The 20,314-nt window shown below is 46.8% G+C and overlaps 1 protein-coding gene across 1 annotated transcript in view; it reads right to left on the minus strand.

Moving 5' to 3' along the window:
- LOC140425847 (MAM and LDL-receptor class A domain-containing protein 1-like) overlaps positions 1-20,314 on the minus strand; it is a 659,308-nt gene that overhangs the window by 84,728 nt on the left and 554,266 nt on the right. Inside the window, exon 35 of the mRNA XM_072510232.1 lies at positions 2,314-2,442. Coding sequence (XP_072366333.1) covers positions 2,314-2,442 — 129 coding nt within the window. The remainder of the gene's footprint in view (positions 1-2,313; positions 2,443-20,314) is intronic.

Consider the following 20,314-nt stretch of genomic DNA (forward strand, 5'->3'; position numbering starts at 1 on the left):
CACATCTTTTGGGTGTGGGGGCGAAACACACGCAAACGTGGGGAGAATGTGCTAACTCCACACGGACAATGACCCAGAGCTGGAACCTGGGACCTCGGCGCCGGAGGCAGCAGTGCTAACCATTGCACAACCGTACTGCCCTAACTTGCATTGTTTCATGACACAGGTATTGCCTGCACAACTTAAACAGATCTCCCAAATATGGTACAGCAAAGTGTATTGCATCTTGCCCATGAAGGATGTCCCGGTGTTGTTTAGATGAAACAACGATCCTGCAAAGCAGTCTGATGGCCAGCAACAGATCTGTATAGACGAGTTCATCAGAAACTGTGTAGTTTGAACATGCAATGAAAACCTTTTCAACCATTTCCCATGCCTCAATAACCAACCCCATGGAAAACAGCATCAAAGTTGATATTTTTGGAGAAGTACAAGCAGCCCCTAAAAATCAAAGTTTTTACTTGGTTTTCGTGATCTACATTGCAAAGGGCTGGACAGTGGTTTGTTTCCAATTAGGCCACGGAGTTCCTAGCAAGCTACAGCACTCATCACCATCTAACATTACAATACAACCAACAATCAAATGGTGCCATTGAATGAATGATTCAATAGGGTGATCAAGGACAGTCTAAGTCTGAGAGGAAAACATTTGAACGGTCCATTCATATCCTCTTTTGCACATATCGATCCACCCTGCACTCTCTGACAGGTAAGACACCAGTGGAACATATGATAGGCTGTGTCTTTGACATGTCACGGACCGTTCTTAAGCCGTTGCCACAATTCAATGAGAATATCAGAGCAAAAGCAGAAAAAATATCGCAAAGTGACAAAGTAAAGTAAAAGTTTACTTTGACAATTTAACAGGTGCAAGAGAGCCACGATTTGAAATTGGTGATTGGGTTCACATCAAACGGCCAAATTGCGACTGTAAACTTGCATCATCTCTGTCTGGACCAAAGCCGATCAAGCGGTTTCTTGGTAACAACACTCAACTGTTGGATGACAGCACTTGATAGTGAGTAGGCCAGGATACTTTGAGGATAGTGATCGTGAGAATTAATTTCCTTTTCCAAAGAGCAACTGTGATATTGGCCATTCTAGGTGGATTGGCCATTCTAAATTGCCCTTAGTGTCCAAAATTGCCCTTAGTGTTGGGTGGGGTTACTGGGTTATGGGGATAGGGTGGAGGTGTTGACCTTGGGTCGGATGCTCTTTCCAAGAGCCGGTGCAGACTCGATGGGCCGAATGGCCTCCTTCTGCATTGTAAATTCTATGAATGAATATTGATCATCTGCCTCCTTAAGTTGATCACACAGAACTGCAACCTCAAATTCATAATCTCAGTGTAGCTATAAGATACCTTTGCATGACAAAAACTATTTCCGTAGCAGCTGATGAGGCATTCTGCCATACAAGGATGTTATAGAAGCTTCATTTTGCCACTCCCCTGTGCACCCATAGACAAGCAGGCACATAATCACTGGTCTATTTCAAATATCATAACACATCTGCATTTCAGAATTCACTCATTTTCATCTCCCTGGTGTGTCACAAGTCCAGCACCCCAAGTCAACCACCTCCCCAGGCCTAGAAATTGTGCTGGAAATACTGCTGATGACCCATGTCTGACAGGCCTACAGTAGTGGATTGACTGCTGCTGTTAATGCTCTTAATCTGCTGCACAAAGCAACATCAGACGGCCCTCAGCCTCAATGGTCCTTTCCAAATGCTTGTCCAATTTGCCTTCCCACGTGCAGTTAGGCCCTCCCTCTCATTTCCAATAAATTTATATGCTTTTGCCTGTTGTAGATGCAGGCAATCCATCACTGCACTCCACCCTCACCCCTGAGAGAAATCCCAGGGAAATGTGAAGGGACAGAGACTGAGCATCATGGATTTGATCCCATTTTCTAGTCCTGTGCCCTTGGAGAATAAACATTTTTTAGACAAAAAGGAAAGAGATCTCTGTGCCATACAATCTAAGAACAAACTTTACCTTCTTTGCTGGCTGTCCTTTCCCACTCCTGACCACATCCCATTTCCCTTTAATGGCCTGAGAACCACAGTGCATTAAATTCAGACTGTAGCTGACTTCCTGCGGAGGCCATCCACAACTTGTCCATCTCATTTAAGTGAGGCCCTGTTCCGGGTGCACGTCAAGCCTATCTATTCAAGCACAGGGTCATTCCTTGCACCCAGTAAATTTCTAGGACACAAGGTTTACAGTGCCGGGTTGTTCTTAACATAAGTAAAAGAAACCTGAAATTTGGCAGAACATCTGCAACGGTGACTTTAAGAATTGGAACTTACAGCAGCCAAATTCATCTTCTTTGGAAGAACAGTCTGGAACGCCATCACATCGGAGCAATGATGGAATACATTTTTCATTAGCGCATCGGAATTCTTTATCTTCACATTGATCTTGAGGAGGTAGGGTGCCTGGAATCAGAGTCGGGCAGTTTAATTAGTTTTCCATCCATACAGTATTCTTCGCCATCACATTTCCATGATTGGTGAATGCATTCCTGCCCATCCAGGCACTAAAATGCACCTGGGGAACAGGTCAGTGGTGGAGGTTGAAGCCGGCCTGTGAGAGGAGAGAGAAATTGTTCTGATAAAAAGGTCATCAAGCTGAAACAATGGTTTTTCACTCTCAAGGCAGGTAGTGGGTGTTAGGAGAATTCCCAGCTCAAGCCTGTGATGATATGCATAATGTAAGTTATGAAATGAAAATGGCTTATTGTCACGAGTAGGCTTCAATGAAGTTACTGTGAAAAGCCCCTAGTCGCCACATTCCGGCTCCTGTTCGGGGAGGCTGGTACAGGAATTGAACTGTGCTGCTGGCCTGCCTTGGTCTGCTTTAAAAGCCAGCGATTCAGCCCAGGAAGCTAAAGCAGCCCCAATGCCATCTAGTGATCTCCGACCACTAGATGGCATTGCAAATCCATCACGTCACCATGTGATCTGCTTGTTGGGCGCTGGTTGTGCTGGGAGGTAGACGTGTTTGCAGTAGTCCCACGAGCGGCACAGTAGCACAGTGGTTAGTACTGTTGCTTCACAGCTCCAGGGTCCCAGGTTCCATTCCCGGCTTGGGTCTCTGTATGTGCGGATTCTGCGCATTCTCCCTTTGTCTGCGTGGGTTTCCTCCGGGTGCTCCAGTTTCCTCCCACAAGACTTGAAAGATGTGCTGTTAGGTGAATTGGACATTCTGAATTCTCCCTCTGTGTCCCCGAACAGGCGCTGGAATGTGTCGACTAGGGGCTTTTCACAGTAACGTCATTGTAGTATTAAAGTAAGCTTACTTGTGACAATAAAGATTATTTTAAAAAATAGTTGTTTGTTAGTTAATTTATACTAATTATCTTACCACGCAGTTTGTTCTGTAATAAATTATTTCAAACGACATGTTCTGCAGTTTATCATTCACTTTGGCCAGACGACAGAACACGACAGCCCACCTCACAAAGAAGTGCCCGCAAGAACAGGATTTTCTTTGTGGGCCGATGTTTTGGGCTGCAGTCTGGTGAAACAACATGGAAAAAAGTACAGAGACATCCACAGGCCCTACCCAGTGTGACGGTGGATGTTTAAAAGGCCCACCTGGGTGCTGTGGGACATTGTCCCAGTTGTAATAACACAGAAAGGCCCTCCAGTCCTTACCCCTCACATCCACTCAACGCCACGAGATCCTCATGCCCATCCATGCCAACTCAATGCCATCCACCCATCCCCTTTAGGCTCTCATGTCCCCATGCCATGCCCCCAAACAATCCCCAGGCCCCTCATGCCCCTGGTGTTAAGCTATGACACATCCATGTTCATTTACCCACTATAAACTTTATAGCAACAACAAACCCTCTCGTGACAGTAGGATGTATAAAAAAAGCTTTAAGGACAGTCATTTAATGACAACTTTCCACTTGCTGAAAATAAACTCATTTTTAATACAGCGGAATAAAATCGTAAATCATTCAGGTGCTTTACATTATAAACAGAAACTACCAGCACTTGAAGCTCTTTATCTTAGGGCAGCATGGTAGCACAATTGCTTTACAGCTCCAGGGTCCCACGTTCGATTCCCAGCTGGGTCACTGTCTGTGTGGAGTCTGCACGTTCCCCCTGTGTCTGCGTGGGTTTCCTCCGGGTGCTCCGGTTTCCTCCCACAGTCCAAAGATGTGCAGGTTAGGTGGATTGGCCATGCTAAATTGCCCTTAGTGTTGGGTGGGGTTACTGGGTTATGATGGAGATGTGGGCTTGGGTAGGGTGCTCTTTCCAAGAGCTGGTGCAGACTCAATGGGCCGAATGGCCTCCTTCTGCACTGTAAATTCTATGAAATCTTGTGTGATTTCGCATTGTGAAATTTGACAGCATAGATCAGAGAGCCAGAGCTGTCAAGCATGCAATGTTTTCCCTGGGGCACAGCTGTTTCCGTACTCTAATGGACGTCTGGGTTTTCAGTCAGGAATCGTAGAATTTACAGTGCAGAAGGAGGCCATTCGGCCCATCGAGTCTACACCGGCTCTTGGAAAGAGCACCCTACCCAAGCCCACATCTCCACCTTATCCCCATAACCCAGTAACCCCACCCAACACTAAGGGCAATTTTGGACACTAAGGGCAATTTATCATGGCCAATCCACTTAACCTGCACATCTTTGGACTGTGGGAGGAAACCAGAGCACCCGGAGGAAACCCATGCACACACGGGGAGGATGTGCAGACTCCGCACAGACAGTGACCCAAGCCAGAATCGAACCTGGGACTCTGGAGCTGTGAAGCAATTGTGCTATCCACAATGCTACCGTGCTGCCCTATGCATAATGCATAATGATATTTGGCTAAGACCTCAGAAATCAATTAATCTTTGAAACATATCCCACCTTCCCCATTACTGGTTCCAGTGCTCCATGAATCAAAGCCCATCTCTCCCATACCAATCTTTGAACCACGCATTTAACTCGCTGATCCTATTACCCTACTGAAATTTGCTCATGGTTCAGGTGATAATCTAGAAATTATTTAGCCCCGAGATGCTCATACTCTTTAAGCAGAACCTCTTGCCTATTCCTACTTATGTCATTGGTACCACGTCCATTGATATGTGGACCATGACAACTGGATCCTCCTCCTCCAAAAGCAAATTCTTCTCCAGCTCAGATCAAATGCACCAGACCCTGGGGATGCAGCATTCTGGATTACCTTGGCATGGGGGTATAAGGGGCCACAGGGATTTTTTGGGGGGTATACCCTGGCATCGGGGGAAATTAGGGCATTGGGGATGGGTGGGGGCCATAATTTGCCTTGGAGGTCATGAAGAAGACCTTTTGAACTGAATGAAGTGACGACATTTAAGAATCAACCACATTGCTGTGCATCTGAAACCAGACCAGGTAAGGATGACAGATTTCCTTACCTAAAGTACATTAGTTAACCAGCTGCCTTTTTACAACAATTGTTTCATCAATAAACTTATAATTCCATAATTTCAATGAATTCAAATTTCACCATCCTCTGTGATGGGAGTCAAATTCAGGGGCGCGATTCTCCGCCCCCGCACCGGGTTGGAGAATGGCCGGGGGCTGGCGTGAATCCTGCCCCCGCCGTGCCGCAAATTCTCTGCCACCGGAGATTCGACGGGGGCGGGAATCGCGCCGCGCCGGTCGGCGGGAATCCCCCGGCGATTCTCCGGCCCGCTATGGGCCGAAGTCCCGCCGCTGCCAACCCTCTCCCGCCGGCGTGGTTTAAACCATCTATCTTACCAGCGGGAGCAGGCGGCGCGGGCGCGCTCCGGGGTCCTGGGGGGGGCGCGGGGCGATCTGGCCCTGGGGGGCGCCCCCACGGTGGCCTTGCCCGCGATCGGGGCCCACTGATCCACGGGCGGGCCTGTGCCGTGGGGGCATTCTTTTCCTTCCACCTTCGCCATGGTCTCCACTACGGCGGAGGCGGAAGAGACCCCTTCCACTGCGCATGCGCGGGGATGCCGTGAGCAGCCGCTGACGCTCCCGCGCTGCGCCACCTGGCAAAGTAATTTCCGCGCCAGCTGGCAGGGCACAAAAGGCCTTTCCTGCCAGCTGGCGTGGCGGAAATCAGTCAGGCGCGGGCCTAGCCCCTCAAGGTGAGGGCTCGGCCCCTCAAGATGCGGAGACTTCCGCACCTTTGGGGCGGCGTGATGCCGGACTGATTCGCGCCATTTTTGGCGCCGGTCGGCGGACATCGATTACGGAGAATCCCGCCCCAGGTCCCCATAGCGTTACCCTGGGTCTCTGGATTACTAGTCCAGTAACAATCACACTACGCCACTCCTTCTCCTTGGCATTATTGTAGTGGCAAATTAGGGCTGGTAGCCTATCACTCCTTTACCCCAACAGGATGCCCACCATTTTGCAGTTCCTGAATTAGAATTTATATGGTTGGAGGTGAGAAACAGGAAGGGTGTGGTTACCTTGTTTGGTATTTATTACAGACCTCCAAATAGTGGGGAGGAAGTAGAAGAGTGCATTTGTAGGCAGATTATGGAAATCTGCAGGGCAAGTAGAGTTATGATAGTTGAGAATTTCAATTACCCTAAGTTAGTCTGGGAGAAGGGTAGAGAGTGGGGCATGCAAGGGTGAAATTCCTGCAGTGTGTGCAGGAGAGCTTTCCAGAGCATTACGTTTCCAGTCCTACCATAGAGGAAGCTGTGCTGGATCTGATCTTAGGAAATGAGGCAGGCCAAGTGGAGAATGTCAGAGTAGGGAAGCAGTTGGGTAATAGCGATCATAATATAATGAAGTTCAATATTAAGTTGGAACAGGAGAGAAAACAGCCACAGACAGAGATCTCAGACTGTGAACATGCACATTTTAAGAGTCTAAAAGCTGAACTTGAGCAGGTTGATTGGAAAAACATTTTGGTGGATAAAACAGTTGATGAAAAATGGGAGACTTTCAAAGGAGAGATGAATAGAGTGCAAGTTAGATACATACCCATGAGAAATAAAGCCAGGGGGCGGGATTCTCCCGTACCCTGCAGGGCGGTAGGTCCCGGCGGGACGGAGTGGCGTGAGCCACTCTGGCGTCGGGCCGCCCCAAAGGTGCGGAATCTCCGCACCTTGAGGGGCTAGGCCCCCACCTTTAGGGGCTAGGCCCGCCCCGGAGTGGTTGGCGCCCTGCCGGCTGGCGTGGAAAGCCTTTGGCGCCATGCCAGATGGGCCCAAAGGGACTCCGCCGGCAGGCGCAGGTCCGCACATGCACGGGAGCGTCAGCGCCTGCTGACGTTATCCCCGCGCATGCGAGCGGGGGGGTGGGGTCACCTATGCGTTGGCCATGGAAGAGGCAGACGGCTGGCGCATAGGAAAAGAGTGCCCCCAAGGCACAGGACCGCCTGTGGATCGGTGGACCCAGATCGGCCCTCGCCCCTCGCCCCCCCCCCCCCACGACCCCGGAGCCCGCCCGCGCCGCCAGTTCCCGCCGGTAACGGACCTAGTCCAATTTATGCCGGTGGGGCCGGCATAGAACCAGCGTGACTTCGGCCCATTGTGGGCCGGAGAATCACCAGGGGGTGCCCTCCGACTGGCGCGGCGCGATTCCCGCCCCGCCGAATCTCCGGTGCTGGAGAATTCGGCGGCCGGCGGGGGCGGGATTCACGCCGCCCCCCGGCAATTCTCCGACCCGGCGGGGGGTCGGAGAATTCCGCCCAGGGTATCCAAAGTTAGAGTACCATGAGTGACTAAGGTTATTGAGGAGAAAATAAGGAAGAGAAAAGATACATACCAGCATAATAATAGCAACATAAATCAGGAGCAATATCTCAAATGTAGGAGAGAGGCTAAGGCTGAAATAAGGAAGGCTAAGAGGAAGCATGAGGAAAGGATGGCAGACTACACTAAAAGAATGGCAGGCTGCACGAAAACAATGTTCAAAATTCTGAACAATTTTGACCGGGTAAAGAAGGATATTCTGTTTCCTCCAGTTGGTAAGTCAGTGCCTAGGAGCCACAATTTCAAGATGGTCAGCAAGTAAGCTGGGAGTGAGATGAGGAGAAACTTCTTCACTCAGACAGTTGGGGTTTGGAATGCGCTGCCTGGGAGAGTAGTGGAGGCAGATTCTATACGAGGCTTCAAAAGAGCTGAATGTATATTTGGAAGTGATGAATTTAGAGGGTTATGGAGATAGGGCTTGGGTATGGGACTAGTTAGGTAGCTCTTTCAGGAGCCTGTGCAGACACAATGGACGGAATGGCCTTCTCTGTGCTGTAAAATTCTATGATTCTATTTTGAAAGTGTCTGAAGTGCCTGGGTGTTTTAGGATGCAAGTCCTTTTTAAAATGCAAATTCAGGCTTTAAGATTCCAATTGCCATTTGAGGTGAGAAATGCTTATAGCACGCACTATGTCTAAGCTACATGTTGTAACTAGTATTTATTCCTTATAAGGACGATAGTACCTTGCAAAGTCTGAGGAAAGATTTTCCAATCAACTGTGTTGACACAGAATTCACGTAGTCAAAACTGCAAAATTGACAGAAAAGGGTCTTTGACAAATGTTTGCCCATTCATTCTACCTGCAACTTCTGACCAGATACATTTTAGATGTTGGAGTATTGAATTATATTGTATGCCATGGCTTTATTAAAACTGCAGAACGCATGCAAAACATATGAAACTGAATAGTTAATGCAATATCCTAATGTTTATGTTAACATTGAGCTATTTGCCTTCAAAATGGGCACAAGGGTCCCATGTCTGATCAAATTCTTACAGAGGGACTGACTTTGTATTTTCTTTGGTTGCAAAGTTTGCAGTGCCTTTTTAGTGCCCTGCTGTTTACATTAGAGATTGTTCTGGGATCAGCCAAGACAACGCTGAACAGCAGGAAATAAAATGGCAAAGAGTCAAGAAAAATTGATTGGAACTATAGCCATCTAAGACACAAAAGCTGCTTTTAGCTAATCCATGCAGACCCTTATGTGCTCACAGCATTCCTGTTACTAATTAATAGCAACAGCTCACAAAGTTCATGCACGCATTAACCAATTGTGCATTATTTCACATAGTCTATTGGTACACATTCATCTGAGCTCTAAGTTATTTCAACATACTAACAGAAGTTTTGCACCCTAAGAATTGCATTTTCAAAGTGTTTCCTTGTTTAAGGATTGTGCTGTTAAATTTTCTGCTCAGTGCTGTTCTGTTAAAACATATATCCCTAATTTTAGCTCAGCTTACGAGTGCGGCATGGGTAGGATGGGCAACATGTTCGCAGATAAACATTGATAAGAGATTTGAACCGTTTTAACACCCCCTGATTCCATTTCAAATCAGACTCCCTCCTGAAGCCAATGGAAATATCATTACGATTGGTGGGCAGGGGTCAGAAATCATAAGGAACGCTAGCAGAGTAACTGGGAAACTGTCCCTTACCAAGATAAGTGACAAGGTAAAACAAGATAATCCAGTAAAACACTCAAGTCAGAGGGAGGACAGCTGTATTAAGTTTCAAGGGAGTAAGGCAAGGCTGGATGACCTCTACTTTAATACCAGGCGTGTAGTGATCTCTGTATGTGCATGTACATAAGAGGTTAATGTATAAAAATTGGCAAGTCATGTTGCAGCTGTACATAACCTTAGTTAGGCCACACTTGGAGTATAGTGTTCAATTCTGGTCGCCACACTACCAGAAGGATGTGGAGGCTTTAGAGAGGGTGCAGAAGAGATTTACCAGGATGTTTCCTGGTATGGAGGGCATTAGCTATGAGGAGAGGTTGAATAAACTCGGTTTGTTCTCACTGGAACGACGGAGGTTGAGGGGCGACCCGATAGAGGTCTACAAAATTATGATGGGCATAGACAGAGTGGATAGTCAGAGGCTTTTTCCCAGGGTAGAAGGGTCAATTACTAGGGGGCATAGGTTTAAGGTGCAAGGCGCAAGGTTTAGAGGAGATGTACGAGGCAAGTTTTTTTATACAGAGGGTAGTGGGTGCCTGGAACTCGCTGCCGGAGGAGGTGGTGGAAACAGGGACGATAGTGACGTTTAAGGGGCATCTTGACAAATATATGAATAGGATGGGAATAGAGGGATACGGATCCCGGAAGTGCAAAAGATTTTAGTTTAGAAGGGCAGCATGGTCGGCACAGGCTTGGAGGGCCTGTTCCTGTGCTGTACTTTTCTTTGTTCTTTTGTTCTTTATTCATCGAGATTCAGAAGACCTCATCAGTAACCAAGGTTTGAGTAACGCATATTACACTCCGTAGTATATCAAAACAGACAAAGAGGTGTAATAAAAGATGCTACAGGAATGTAATAAAAGAAGGACTTTTCCAGGTAAAACGGATGGGTTAAAGGTAAGGGTTGACACCTGGAATTGTGATATAGTAGCCATCACAGAGACATGGTTGAGGGGCAGGAGTGGCAGCTCAACATTCTGTGATATAGAATCTTGAGACGAGACAGGGGAGGGGTTAAAAAATGGAGGAGACATTGCATTATTAGTTAGGGAGTCAATTATTGCAGTAAGGAGAAATGTTGGAAGGGGCATGAAATGAATTTTTGTGGGTAGGACTCAGGAATAAAAACGTGACAGCCACATTGCTGAGTGTTTATTATAAATCCCCAGATAGTCAGTGGGAAATTGAGGAGCAAATATGTGCACAATTTGCGGAGGTTAAAAATAGTAACAACAGGGTAATTATATTATATATTTCAACTTTCCCAACATTAATTGGGGTAGTCATATTGTTCAAGACTTAGATGGTGCAAATTTGTTTAAATATATACAGGAAGGCATTTTAGCTCATTATGTAGAGGGTCCAACAAGGGACATCACAGCACTGCACTAATTCTGGGGAATGATGCCGAACAAGTGTTTGAGGTGGTGGGGGAGCATTTTAGTGATAGCAACCACAACATGGTTGGGCCGAGCGGCCATGCAAATAAACCCGAGTCCCGCCGGCGCCGCATTGGCGCCGGTCCCACTGCGCATGCGCGCATAGGCGCCGCTCCCACTGCACGTGCGCAGACCCGCAGCGCCCATCTGACACTGGGGATCGGCAGCTGGAGGGCGTGGGTCGCTCAAGTGCTATTCTGGCCCCCTGTAGGGGTCAGAATCACTGCTTCTGAGGCCATGTTGACGCCGTCGAGAATTAAATTTAAATTCCACCAGTGTTGGGATTTGAACCCATGTCCCCAGAGCCTGACTCTCTGGAATACTAATCCAGTGACAATACCACTACGCCACTATCCTCCCCACCCCTACTTTAATGTCTGAGGAGTTACAAGTAGCACTGAATAGTATGTAGTCATCAGTGAACATCCCCTTTGTCCACAGCACTTAATGTATAGCCAGTTTTGAGTTGCGGGATCTCTTCAAAATCTATCCCATTTAGCATGGTAATAGTTTTACAAAGTCCCATGGGAGTATCCCCAATGTGAATGCTGGGCTTTGTCTCCACAAGGACTGTGTGGTGGTCACTCCTACCAATATTGTCATCTGCGACAGTTAGGACGGGTTGAACCAGGTTTGTCCCTCTCATTGGTTCCCTTACCACAAGCTGCAGGCCCAGTCTCGCAGCTGCTCCATCGGCTGTGATGCTCTCGAGCGACTCTTGATGATGGGGATTAAAGCCCCCACCCAGAGTACATTCTATGGCTTTGCCACCCTCAGGGCTTCTTCCAATTGGTGTTTAAGATGGAGGAGTACTGATTTATCAACGAATGGAATGTGTTAGGTGGTAATCAGTAGGAGATTTCCATGCCCTTGTTTGACCTAATGCCATGACATGAAGACTACTTTGGAGAAGTTTGGGTTTGGCCCCAGGTTTAAGTCGTAAGTATGTCTACAAGGCTGCTTTGGCCAGCGTTCGGACAAATACCATGAGTTTGGGGGTTTCCAGTTGTTGCCAGTTGGCATCCTTTGCCTCCCCTCCTGTATACAGTAGCGATTGAGCCATTGGCCATTGCCCAGAGGACTTTGGACAAGTCGAGAGGGATAGTTTGGGATGGAGTGGAACATAGGGGGCTGGTTTCTCCAATAATGGGGCTATCTCCCCAAGCCATCTGCAGGGGGCTGGCAGGGCTCCGGAGTGGTTCTCGCAGCTCTGGCTGCGGACACGGGGTCCCGCACTTCCAGGGCTGGAATCTACGAGGCTCCGTGCCGAAATTGGGTCCGGTGCGGGGGGCAGAGAATGGTCGTCAAACCGGAAATTTGGACCGGCACCGCTCCCGCGATTCCCAGAGATTCACTCGAGAATCGTGCATGCGCGAACTACGCGCGAGGGTAGGGGCCATTGACAGAGGCCTCACCCCCGTGATTCTCCACGCGCAACTGGCAGACATTCCCAACGGCCAATAGGTGGTTAGAACCAATATCGTCGAGAACTCGGCCAGTTGCGCGCGGAGAATCGCGGGGGGAGAGGCCTTTATCAATGGCCCCGTACCCGCGCCGCGTACTTCGCACGGACACGATTCTCGAGCGATTCTCCGTGGACCAGGGAATCGCGGGAGCGGTGCCAGTCCGAATTTTCGGTTTGACGAAGCATTCTCCGCCCCCGCGCCGAACACGATTTCATCGCAGAGGCTCGGAGAATCCAGGCCCAGGGTGTGCCTGTATACTGTTAAGTAATGGGTTAATAGACATTGCAATTAGTTGTCTCATTTATGTTAAGTATCCATTAATTGACACTGATATGTAAAGGGGCTTCAGGTGGCCTCTGGCAGGTGGTGTGTTGTTAAGAGTTTTTGTGCAGAGGCTGTGGAAGTGAAATTAATGGTGTTTGGTGAAAAGGAACAAGAACTTTAGACTCTTCATTTCACAGCAACTAAAATGTCTAACAATGGTAGCAGAAGATGGTTGCTGTGCAAATGTGAAGGTTTGAAAGATACAAATTTTCCTGATCAAATCAAGGAGTGAGTGAGAAGAAAAAAAAAAGATACATGGCTGAACCCAGGATAAAAATGGCTGGATATGACTATCCTCCCTTATTTTCTGAAAGGGAATCGTATGACCAATGGAGAAGTGCAGTAGTTATGTGGACTAAGTGCGTATGAAGCATGGTTGGATTTTGATAAGTACTGGAAAATGGAGGATATCTCCATGGAAGACTATATAATGGAATTTGACAGACTATATAAGAGGCTGCAGAAACACAATCTGGAATTTCCACAGTCTGTGCTGGCCTTTAAATTACTTGACTGTGCTAGAGTGAGCAACATGGATAGGCTCCTGGTTTTGACAGGAGTTCAGTTTACTGATAAGGATACCTTACTCGAACAGATGACAAAAGCTTTACAAATGTTTCTGGGGAAACATTCGATTCCGATGGCTCTGATGACACAAATAGGTCAGCCTGCAATAAGGCAGAATATGGAAGATACACTAGTAACAGGATGGCAAAATCGTATGGCTACGAACAGGGCTCAAGACTATAGACGGAGACCAAGAAAAGGAAATTATGAAGAAAGAAACCCAGTTAGAACATACAATAGGAGGATGAACCCCAGAAATGCACGTGGCATGATAAATCGATGTTTTCGATGTGACTCCCAATACCATTATGCTTTCAACTGTCCAACTCGTTATGATAGAGTGTTTGAAGCGACACATGACACGAAAGAGTCAGAAGAGGAAAAAGATAGTGACCAGAAAGAAGGCATTGTCCTATTGACAAGCAGTTTTACGCCGGTAATGAGGGTGTTGGTTGCAGAATCCTTCAACTGTGCTGTATTGGACAGTGGCTGCACATCTACTGTGTGTGGAATTGACTGGTTAAAATGTTACCTGGACTCTTTGAATGCTGAAAATCGTAACAAGGTTAAGGAATTTGAAAGTTCCACAAGTTACAGGTTTGGGGATGATAATACTCTGAAGTCGCTGAAAAGAGTGGTGATCCCTTGCAATATTGCCGGAATGAATAATTTCATTAGCACGGATGTTGTATCAAGTGAGATACCTTTGCTTCTGAGCAGACCATGAATGAAGAAAGCACACATGAAACTGGATATGGAAAAGGATAAGGCAACAGTTTTTGGAAAGACGGTGGACTTACAATTTACACAGTCAGGACACTATTGTATGCCATTACTGACAAATAATTTTTCAAGTAGAGTGGTTAAGGATGTGTTAAGTACAGTTGAAAATGGGACTTTAGCTGATAAAAAGCTAAATAAAAAGTATTAAAACTGCATAGGCAATTTGCTCATCCGTCTCCTCGGAGGCTGAAAAATTTATTAAAGGATGCAGGGGTAAGGGATGACGACTATACTAAATTGATAGAACAGGTTAGTGACTGCTGTGAAGTTTGTAGGAAGTACAGAAGGACACCAGCACGACCGATAGTAACCCTATCTTTGGCCAGGGATTTTAATGACATTGTGGCCATGAACCTTAAGATCTGGGATAAAGCAAATAATATATTTATTTTGCATTTTGTAGATTTAGCAACCAGATTTAGTCAATCAACGATTGTACGAAGTAAAGAAAAGAGAGTAATTCTGGATCAAATCGTGGAAAAATGGATAGGGACAGGAATGGGTCCACCGGCAAAATTCCTTACGGACAATGGGGGCGAATTTGCTAATGATGAGTTTAGGGATATGTGTGAAAACATGAATATCAGAGTTATGAATACGGCTGCAGAAAGCCCATTTAGTAATGGTGTCTGTGAAAGAAATATGCTGTCATCGATGACATGCTTTGGAAAATTTTGGCAGATCGACCAAATTGCAGGCTAAATTCAGCTTTAGCATGAGCAGGACATGCAAATAATTAATTGCAGATGGTTGGGGGGGCAATAGTCCTTATCAATTAGTGTTTGGTAGAAATCCTAAAATTCCATCCATTTTGGATGACCAGCCTCCAGCTTGGGAGGGGACTACAATTAGCTCTGGCTTTGCTGAACATTTAAATGCTTTACATAGCAGTAGAAAAACCTTTTTGGAAGCAGAAGTCTCTGAAAGAATTCGCAGAGCTTTAAGACATAACGTACGGCCATCAGATGCCATTTTTCAGCAAGGAGGCATGGTATACAATAAGAGAGACAATTCTAATGAATGGAAAGGCCCAGGGAAGATCATAGGCATAGATGGCAAAACAATTATTTTGCACCATGGCAATCAAACTGTTAGGGTCCATTCATCAAGGATAATGGGTACAGATTACAAATTTTCAAATTTAGACAGAGCAGACAGACATGATGAGGAACCAGAGTAATCTGGTACGCATGTGTTACAGAACGATGAGGACCAATTAACTGATATAGACTTTGGGCGAAATTCTCCCCCAACGGCGCGATGTCTGCCGACTGGCGCCAAAAACGGCGCCAATCAGACGGGCATCGTGCCGGCCCAAAGGTGCGGAATGCTCCGCATCTTTGGGGGCCGAGCCCCAACATTGAGGGGCTAGGCCGGCGCCGGAGGGAATTCCGCCTCGCCAGCTGGCGGAAATGGCGTTTGGTGCCCCGCCAGCTGGCGTGGAAATGCGGCGCATGCGCGGGAGCGTCAGCGGCCGCCGACAGTTTCCCGCGCATGCGCAGTGGGGAGAGTCTCTTCCGCCTCCGCCATGGTGGAGGCCGTGGCGGAGGCGGAAGGGAAAGAGTGCCCCCACGGCACAGGCCCGCCCGCGGATCGGTGGGCCCCGATCGCGGGCCAGGCCACCGTGGGGGTACCCCCCGGGGTCAGATCGCCCCACGCCCCCCCCCCCAGGACCCCGGAGCCCGCCCATGCCGCCTGGTCCCGCCGGTAAATACCAGCTTTGATTTACGCCGGCGGGACAGTTAATTTCTGGGTGGGACTTCGGCCCATATGGGCCGGAGAATTGAGCGGGGGTCCCGCCAACCGGCGCGGCCCGATTCCCGCCCTCGCCCAATCTCCGGTACCCGAGACTTCGGCGGGGGCAGGGGCGGGATTCACGGCGGCCAACGGCCATTCTCCGACCCGGCGGGGGGGTCGGAGAATGACGCCCAGGGTTTCTGTGGAGGAACACAACACTTCTGGTGAATTAAAACAGGCCATTTTTCCGAAAGGGCAACTGCCAAAAGTTGGTACAAAAGTGACATACTTGCCTGAAGGGTCTAGTCAAGGAAGGATGCAACTGTTATTAGTAGAGCAGGGAAGGCCACTGGAAAGTATAAACATTGGTTGAATGTACAGCATTCAGGGGAAGGAGTCAAGACAATGGATTGGGAAAACGAAGTTCAAAAATGGAGGGCACAGAAACGCAGTGCCAGTTCAGATAGTACATCGGATAGTGAACAGGTCTGCAGGAAAAGGTCGAGAACTATTGAAAGGACATCCCACAGCAGAACGGAAAGATCAAGCAGTAGTAGTACAGAACGAGATACCAGGCAGGAGAGGGGACATAGTTTGTCAAGATCTCGGAACATGAGTAAGACTACGAATACTAATAGGAGTAGAAGCCCACATGCATGTGAGATTTTGGTGGCTTCAAATAAATTAGATAAAAAAGTTATCAAAGAAGCTAAACAGCAAGAATTGCATAGTTGGAGTAAATTTGGGGTATACACGGAAGTACCGGATAGGGGACAAAGAGCTCTATCCCACAGATGGATTTGCACGGAAAAGGTACTTCCGGATGGAACTTATAAGGCAAAGGCCAGGCTTGTGGCAAGGGGATTTGAAGAAAACTTAGAAGATCAGGATTTAAGGGTAGATTCACCTGCAGCAGGAAAGGTTATTTTAAAGATCTTCTTGGCTCTATTAGCCACAAAGGCATGGGAATGCAAATCTATAGATATAAAAGCTGCCTTTTTGCAGGGGCATCAGCTCCAGAGAGACATTTTTCTCCGTCCTCCTAAAGAAGCAGCTAACACAGAAGGGGTACTCTGAAAGTTGAACAAATGTGTATATGGATTAAATGATGCATCTAGAGTCTGGTATTTTTTGGTAAGGTCAGTTTTGTTAAAGTTAGGCTGTTGCCAGTTGAAAGCAAGCCCAGCAATGTTTTACTGGCACTATAAAGGAAATCTTTCTGGCATTTTTTTGATGCATGTCGATGATTTTTTGTGGGGTGGGACAAGTGATTTTGAAGCTATTGTAATCTCTGGTTTGAGGAAATAATTCAGGGTTGGAAGTCAGGCTTCTGCTGCATTTAAATATATTGGACTGGAAATTGGACAGACTAAATTAGGGACAACTTTACGTCAGCAATCTTATTTGGAAAGCATCACCCCAATAGCAATTAGTCGCGGCTGAGTTTCACAAAAAGACGCAATGGTTTCAAAGATAGAAAAAGAGCAACTGCGAAGTTTAATTAGGCAACTGAACTGGTTAGGTAGACAGACTAGACCGGACGTGAGTTTTGATGTCTTAGAGTTGAGTACAAAAATGAATGATCCCAAAGTGGAAGACATAATAAGAGCAAATAAAGCGTTGGCCTAACTAAAAATGCAGCAGTGTGTTTTGAAGTTCCTGGTTTTAGGTGACTTTAAGCACTTGAAACTCATAGTTTATAGTGATGTGTCCTACGCAAATCTATGTGATGGGGTTTCAAGCGCAGGAGGTTTTATAATTTTCCTTTTGGGGAACAATGGTAAATGTTGCCCACTTGTGTGGGAAACAAAGAAAATAAGGAGACTGGTAAAAAGCACTTTGGCTGCTGAGACGTTAAGCCTTGTTGAGGCGGTGGATATGGCTTTTTATATAAGTATGATATTGACAGAAATTTGGGGATTTGGGTAATATACCTATTGACTGTCACATTGACAATAAATCCCTGTGGGAAAATGTGCACTCTACAAAAAGTGTCAATGAAAAGAGGTTACGGATAGGCATCGCAAGTTTGAAGCAGATGTTGGACAGAGGGGAAATAACAAAAATTAAATGGGTCAACAGGAGCTATCAACTGTCAGACTGTTTTACGAAAAGAGGGGCGAGTTCACAGAAACTTTTGGATATTGTTAATGAAGGGCGCTTGTTTCTGTGACTGTTTTTTTTTTCTTTCTCGTCCAAACAAAAAAAAAAGAAAAGGGGGGGACATCATGTGTGTGTTTTTGAGTTTCTTGAAATTTTGTTTTCACCTAATTATTTCTTTTTCTCCAAGGAAGGGGAGACTGTTAAGTAGTGGGTTAAGAGACATTGCAATTAGTTGTCTCATTTATGTTAAGTATCCATTAATTGACACTGATATGTAAAGGGGCTTCAGGTGGCCTCTGGCAGGTGGTGGGTTGTTAAGAGTTTTTGTGCAGAGGCTGTGGAAGTGAAATAAATGGTGTTTGGTGTAAAGGAACAAGAACTTTAGACTATTCATTTCACAGCAACTAAAACGTCTAACATATACAGATTGTGGTGGAGGAGGAGCTAGGGCCCATATTTGAGGATGAGGTGCGGAGTGAGGCCCTTTGCAGGGTGAATGCGAGGCTGAGTTTGATCCAGCTTAAGGTAGTGTTCAGGACCCACCTGACCAGAGGTAGAATGAGTCGCTTCTTTGCGGGTGTTGAGGAGAGGTGTGAGCGTTGTTTTAGGGGGCCAGCTAACCACACGCACATGTTTTAGTCCTGCCCCAAATTAGTCTCCCTTTTCAACACCATGTTGGTGATTCTGAACATCGAGTTGGAACCCTGTCCCTTAGGAAATCCTGTCTTATTCAGGCTATCGGACTTGCCAGGGCTGCAGATGGGAGCGGGGGCAGATGTTCTTGCCTCCACCTCGCTGATTGATCGGAGGTGAGTTCTGCTGGGATAGAGGTCAGCAAGTTCACCCAGTGCCTCGGCTTGGCTAGGTGACTCAATGGTGTTTCTGCACCTAGAGAAGGTCAAATACACCGTGCGGGGGTCAATTGAAGATTTCTACCAGGGGTGGCAACCGTTTATCGTCTATTTCAAAGTGTGGGTCACTGTTAGCTACTGAGGGCAGGGGGGAGGGGGAGAGGGGCTGTGAGTTTTAGCTTCAGGGAGGTGGAGGCCCAGCTTGTTCTTACCATGTGGGGGGGGAGGAGCTATGCTAATTGTTGGAGGGGTCCTTCTTTCTTTTTTGTGGGGGGGGGGGGGAATCATGTAATTTAGCTTGTTGTTTCCTTTTACTGTTTTATTGTTGTTTCTATTTTTGTACTTTATGAATTGAAAAAGGTTAATAAAAATATGTTAAAATAACGATGGTTAGGATTTCAATCCACTACAGTTGTCACCTAACGTGTTTCTGATTTGAAAAATAATTTTACATTTACATTTATGTTAAATATATATCTTAGATTATTAACTATAGAAGGAGCTTTTTTCACAGCTCGTGCTGTAAAACCCAGATTTAAGTTTCTCGAGGCAACAAGTCCCTGATCAGGCCCAGTAGCAATGTGGTTGTCTCTTAAATGCGCTCAGGGATGGGCAATACATGCTGCCCAACCAGCGATGCCCACATCCCATGAACGAATAAAAAAAAAAATCATATCTCCCTCAAAATAACATTAATGTTTAGAAATTTGGGGCTGGATTCTTCCGCCCTGCCCGCCGCAAGATCGCAACAGGCGGGACGCGGACCATGTTCAGGTCCATTGACCTCGGGTGGGAATTTCCGGTCGGCAGGCGGGCATGGCCGGAGAACCCCGCCCTTCTTATAAAGTTCATATTAAATTTTAACCAAGGTTAGATCCTGAGAACATGACAACCCCTCTTCAGAAAAGCCCTCGTTCCATGAGGAAATTCAAACGATTTCTTTGTTGGGGCAAATAATCCTATCCCAATACTTGCACAAAATCAAGTCCTTGAGATGAATGCTTTGATGCCAGTGGAGCCATTAGAACCATAGCATACCATAATATAATAATATTTATTGTCACAAGTAGGCTTGCATTAACACTGCAATGAAGTTACTGTGAAAAGCCCCTAGTCGCCACATTCCGACGCCTATTCGGGTACACGGAGGGAGAATTCAGAATGTCCAAATTACCTAACAGCACGTCTTTCGGGACTTGTGGGGGGAAAGTGGAGCACCCGGAGGAAACACACGCAGACACAGGGGGAATGTGCAGACTCTGCACAGGCAGTGACCCAAGCCAGAAATCGAACCTGAGACCCTGGCGCTGTGAAGCAACGGTGCTAACCACTGTGCAACCGGTATTGAGGCTGATCCCCATGACCAGGAGAAACACAATCTCTCTCTCTTTTTTTCTTTGACTTCCTTTAACATTTCCCCTCTGAACTCCCTAGATTTAGTCTGGTGCGTACATTGTATTCGGAAGGGTCTTACGTACCCCTTTTCTGCTTCGTTTCATGCACTAACTCTTTTGTCATCGAGAGAACTCTGGCTTTGGGTTGTCCTATCTTGTCCCCTCATGGGAATATACCTTGACTGTACCTGAGCCATCACCTCTTTAAACGCTAATCCGTTCGAAT

The sequence above is a fragment of the Scyliorhinus torazame genome, chromosome 6 (assembly GCF_047496885.1).
Source record: "Scyliorhinus torazame isolate Kashiwa2021f chromosome 6, sScyTor2.1, whole genome shotgun sequence".
NCBI lineage: Eukaryota > Metazoa > Chordata > Chondrichthyes > Carcharhiniformes > Scyliorhinidae > Scyliorhinus > Scyliorhinus torazame.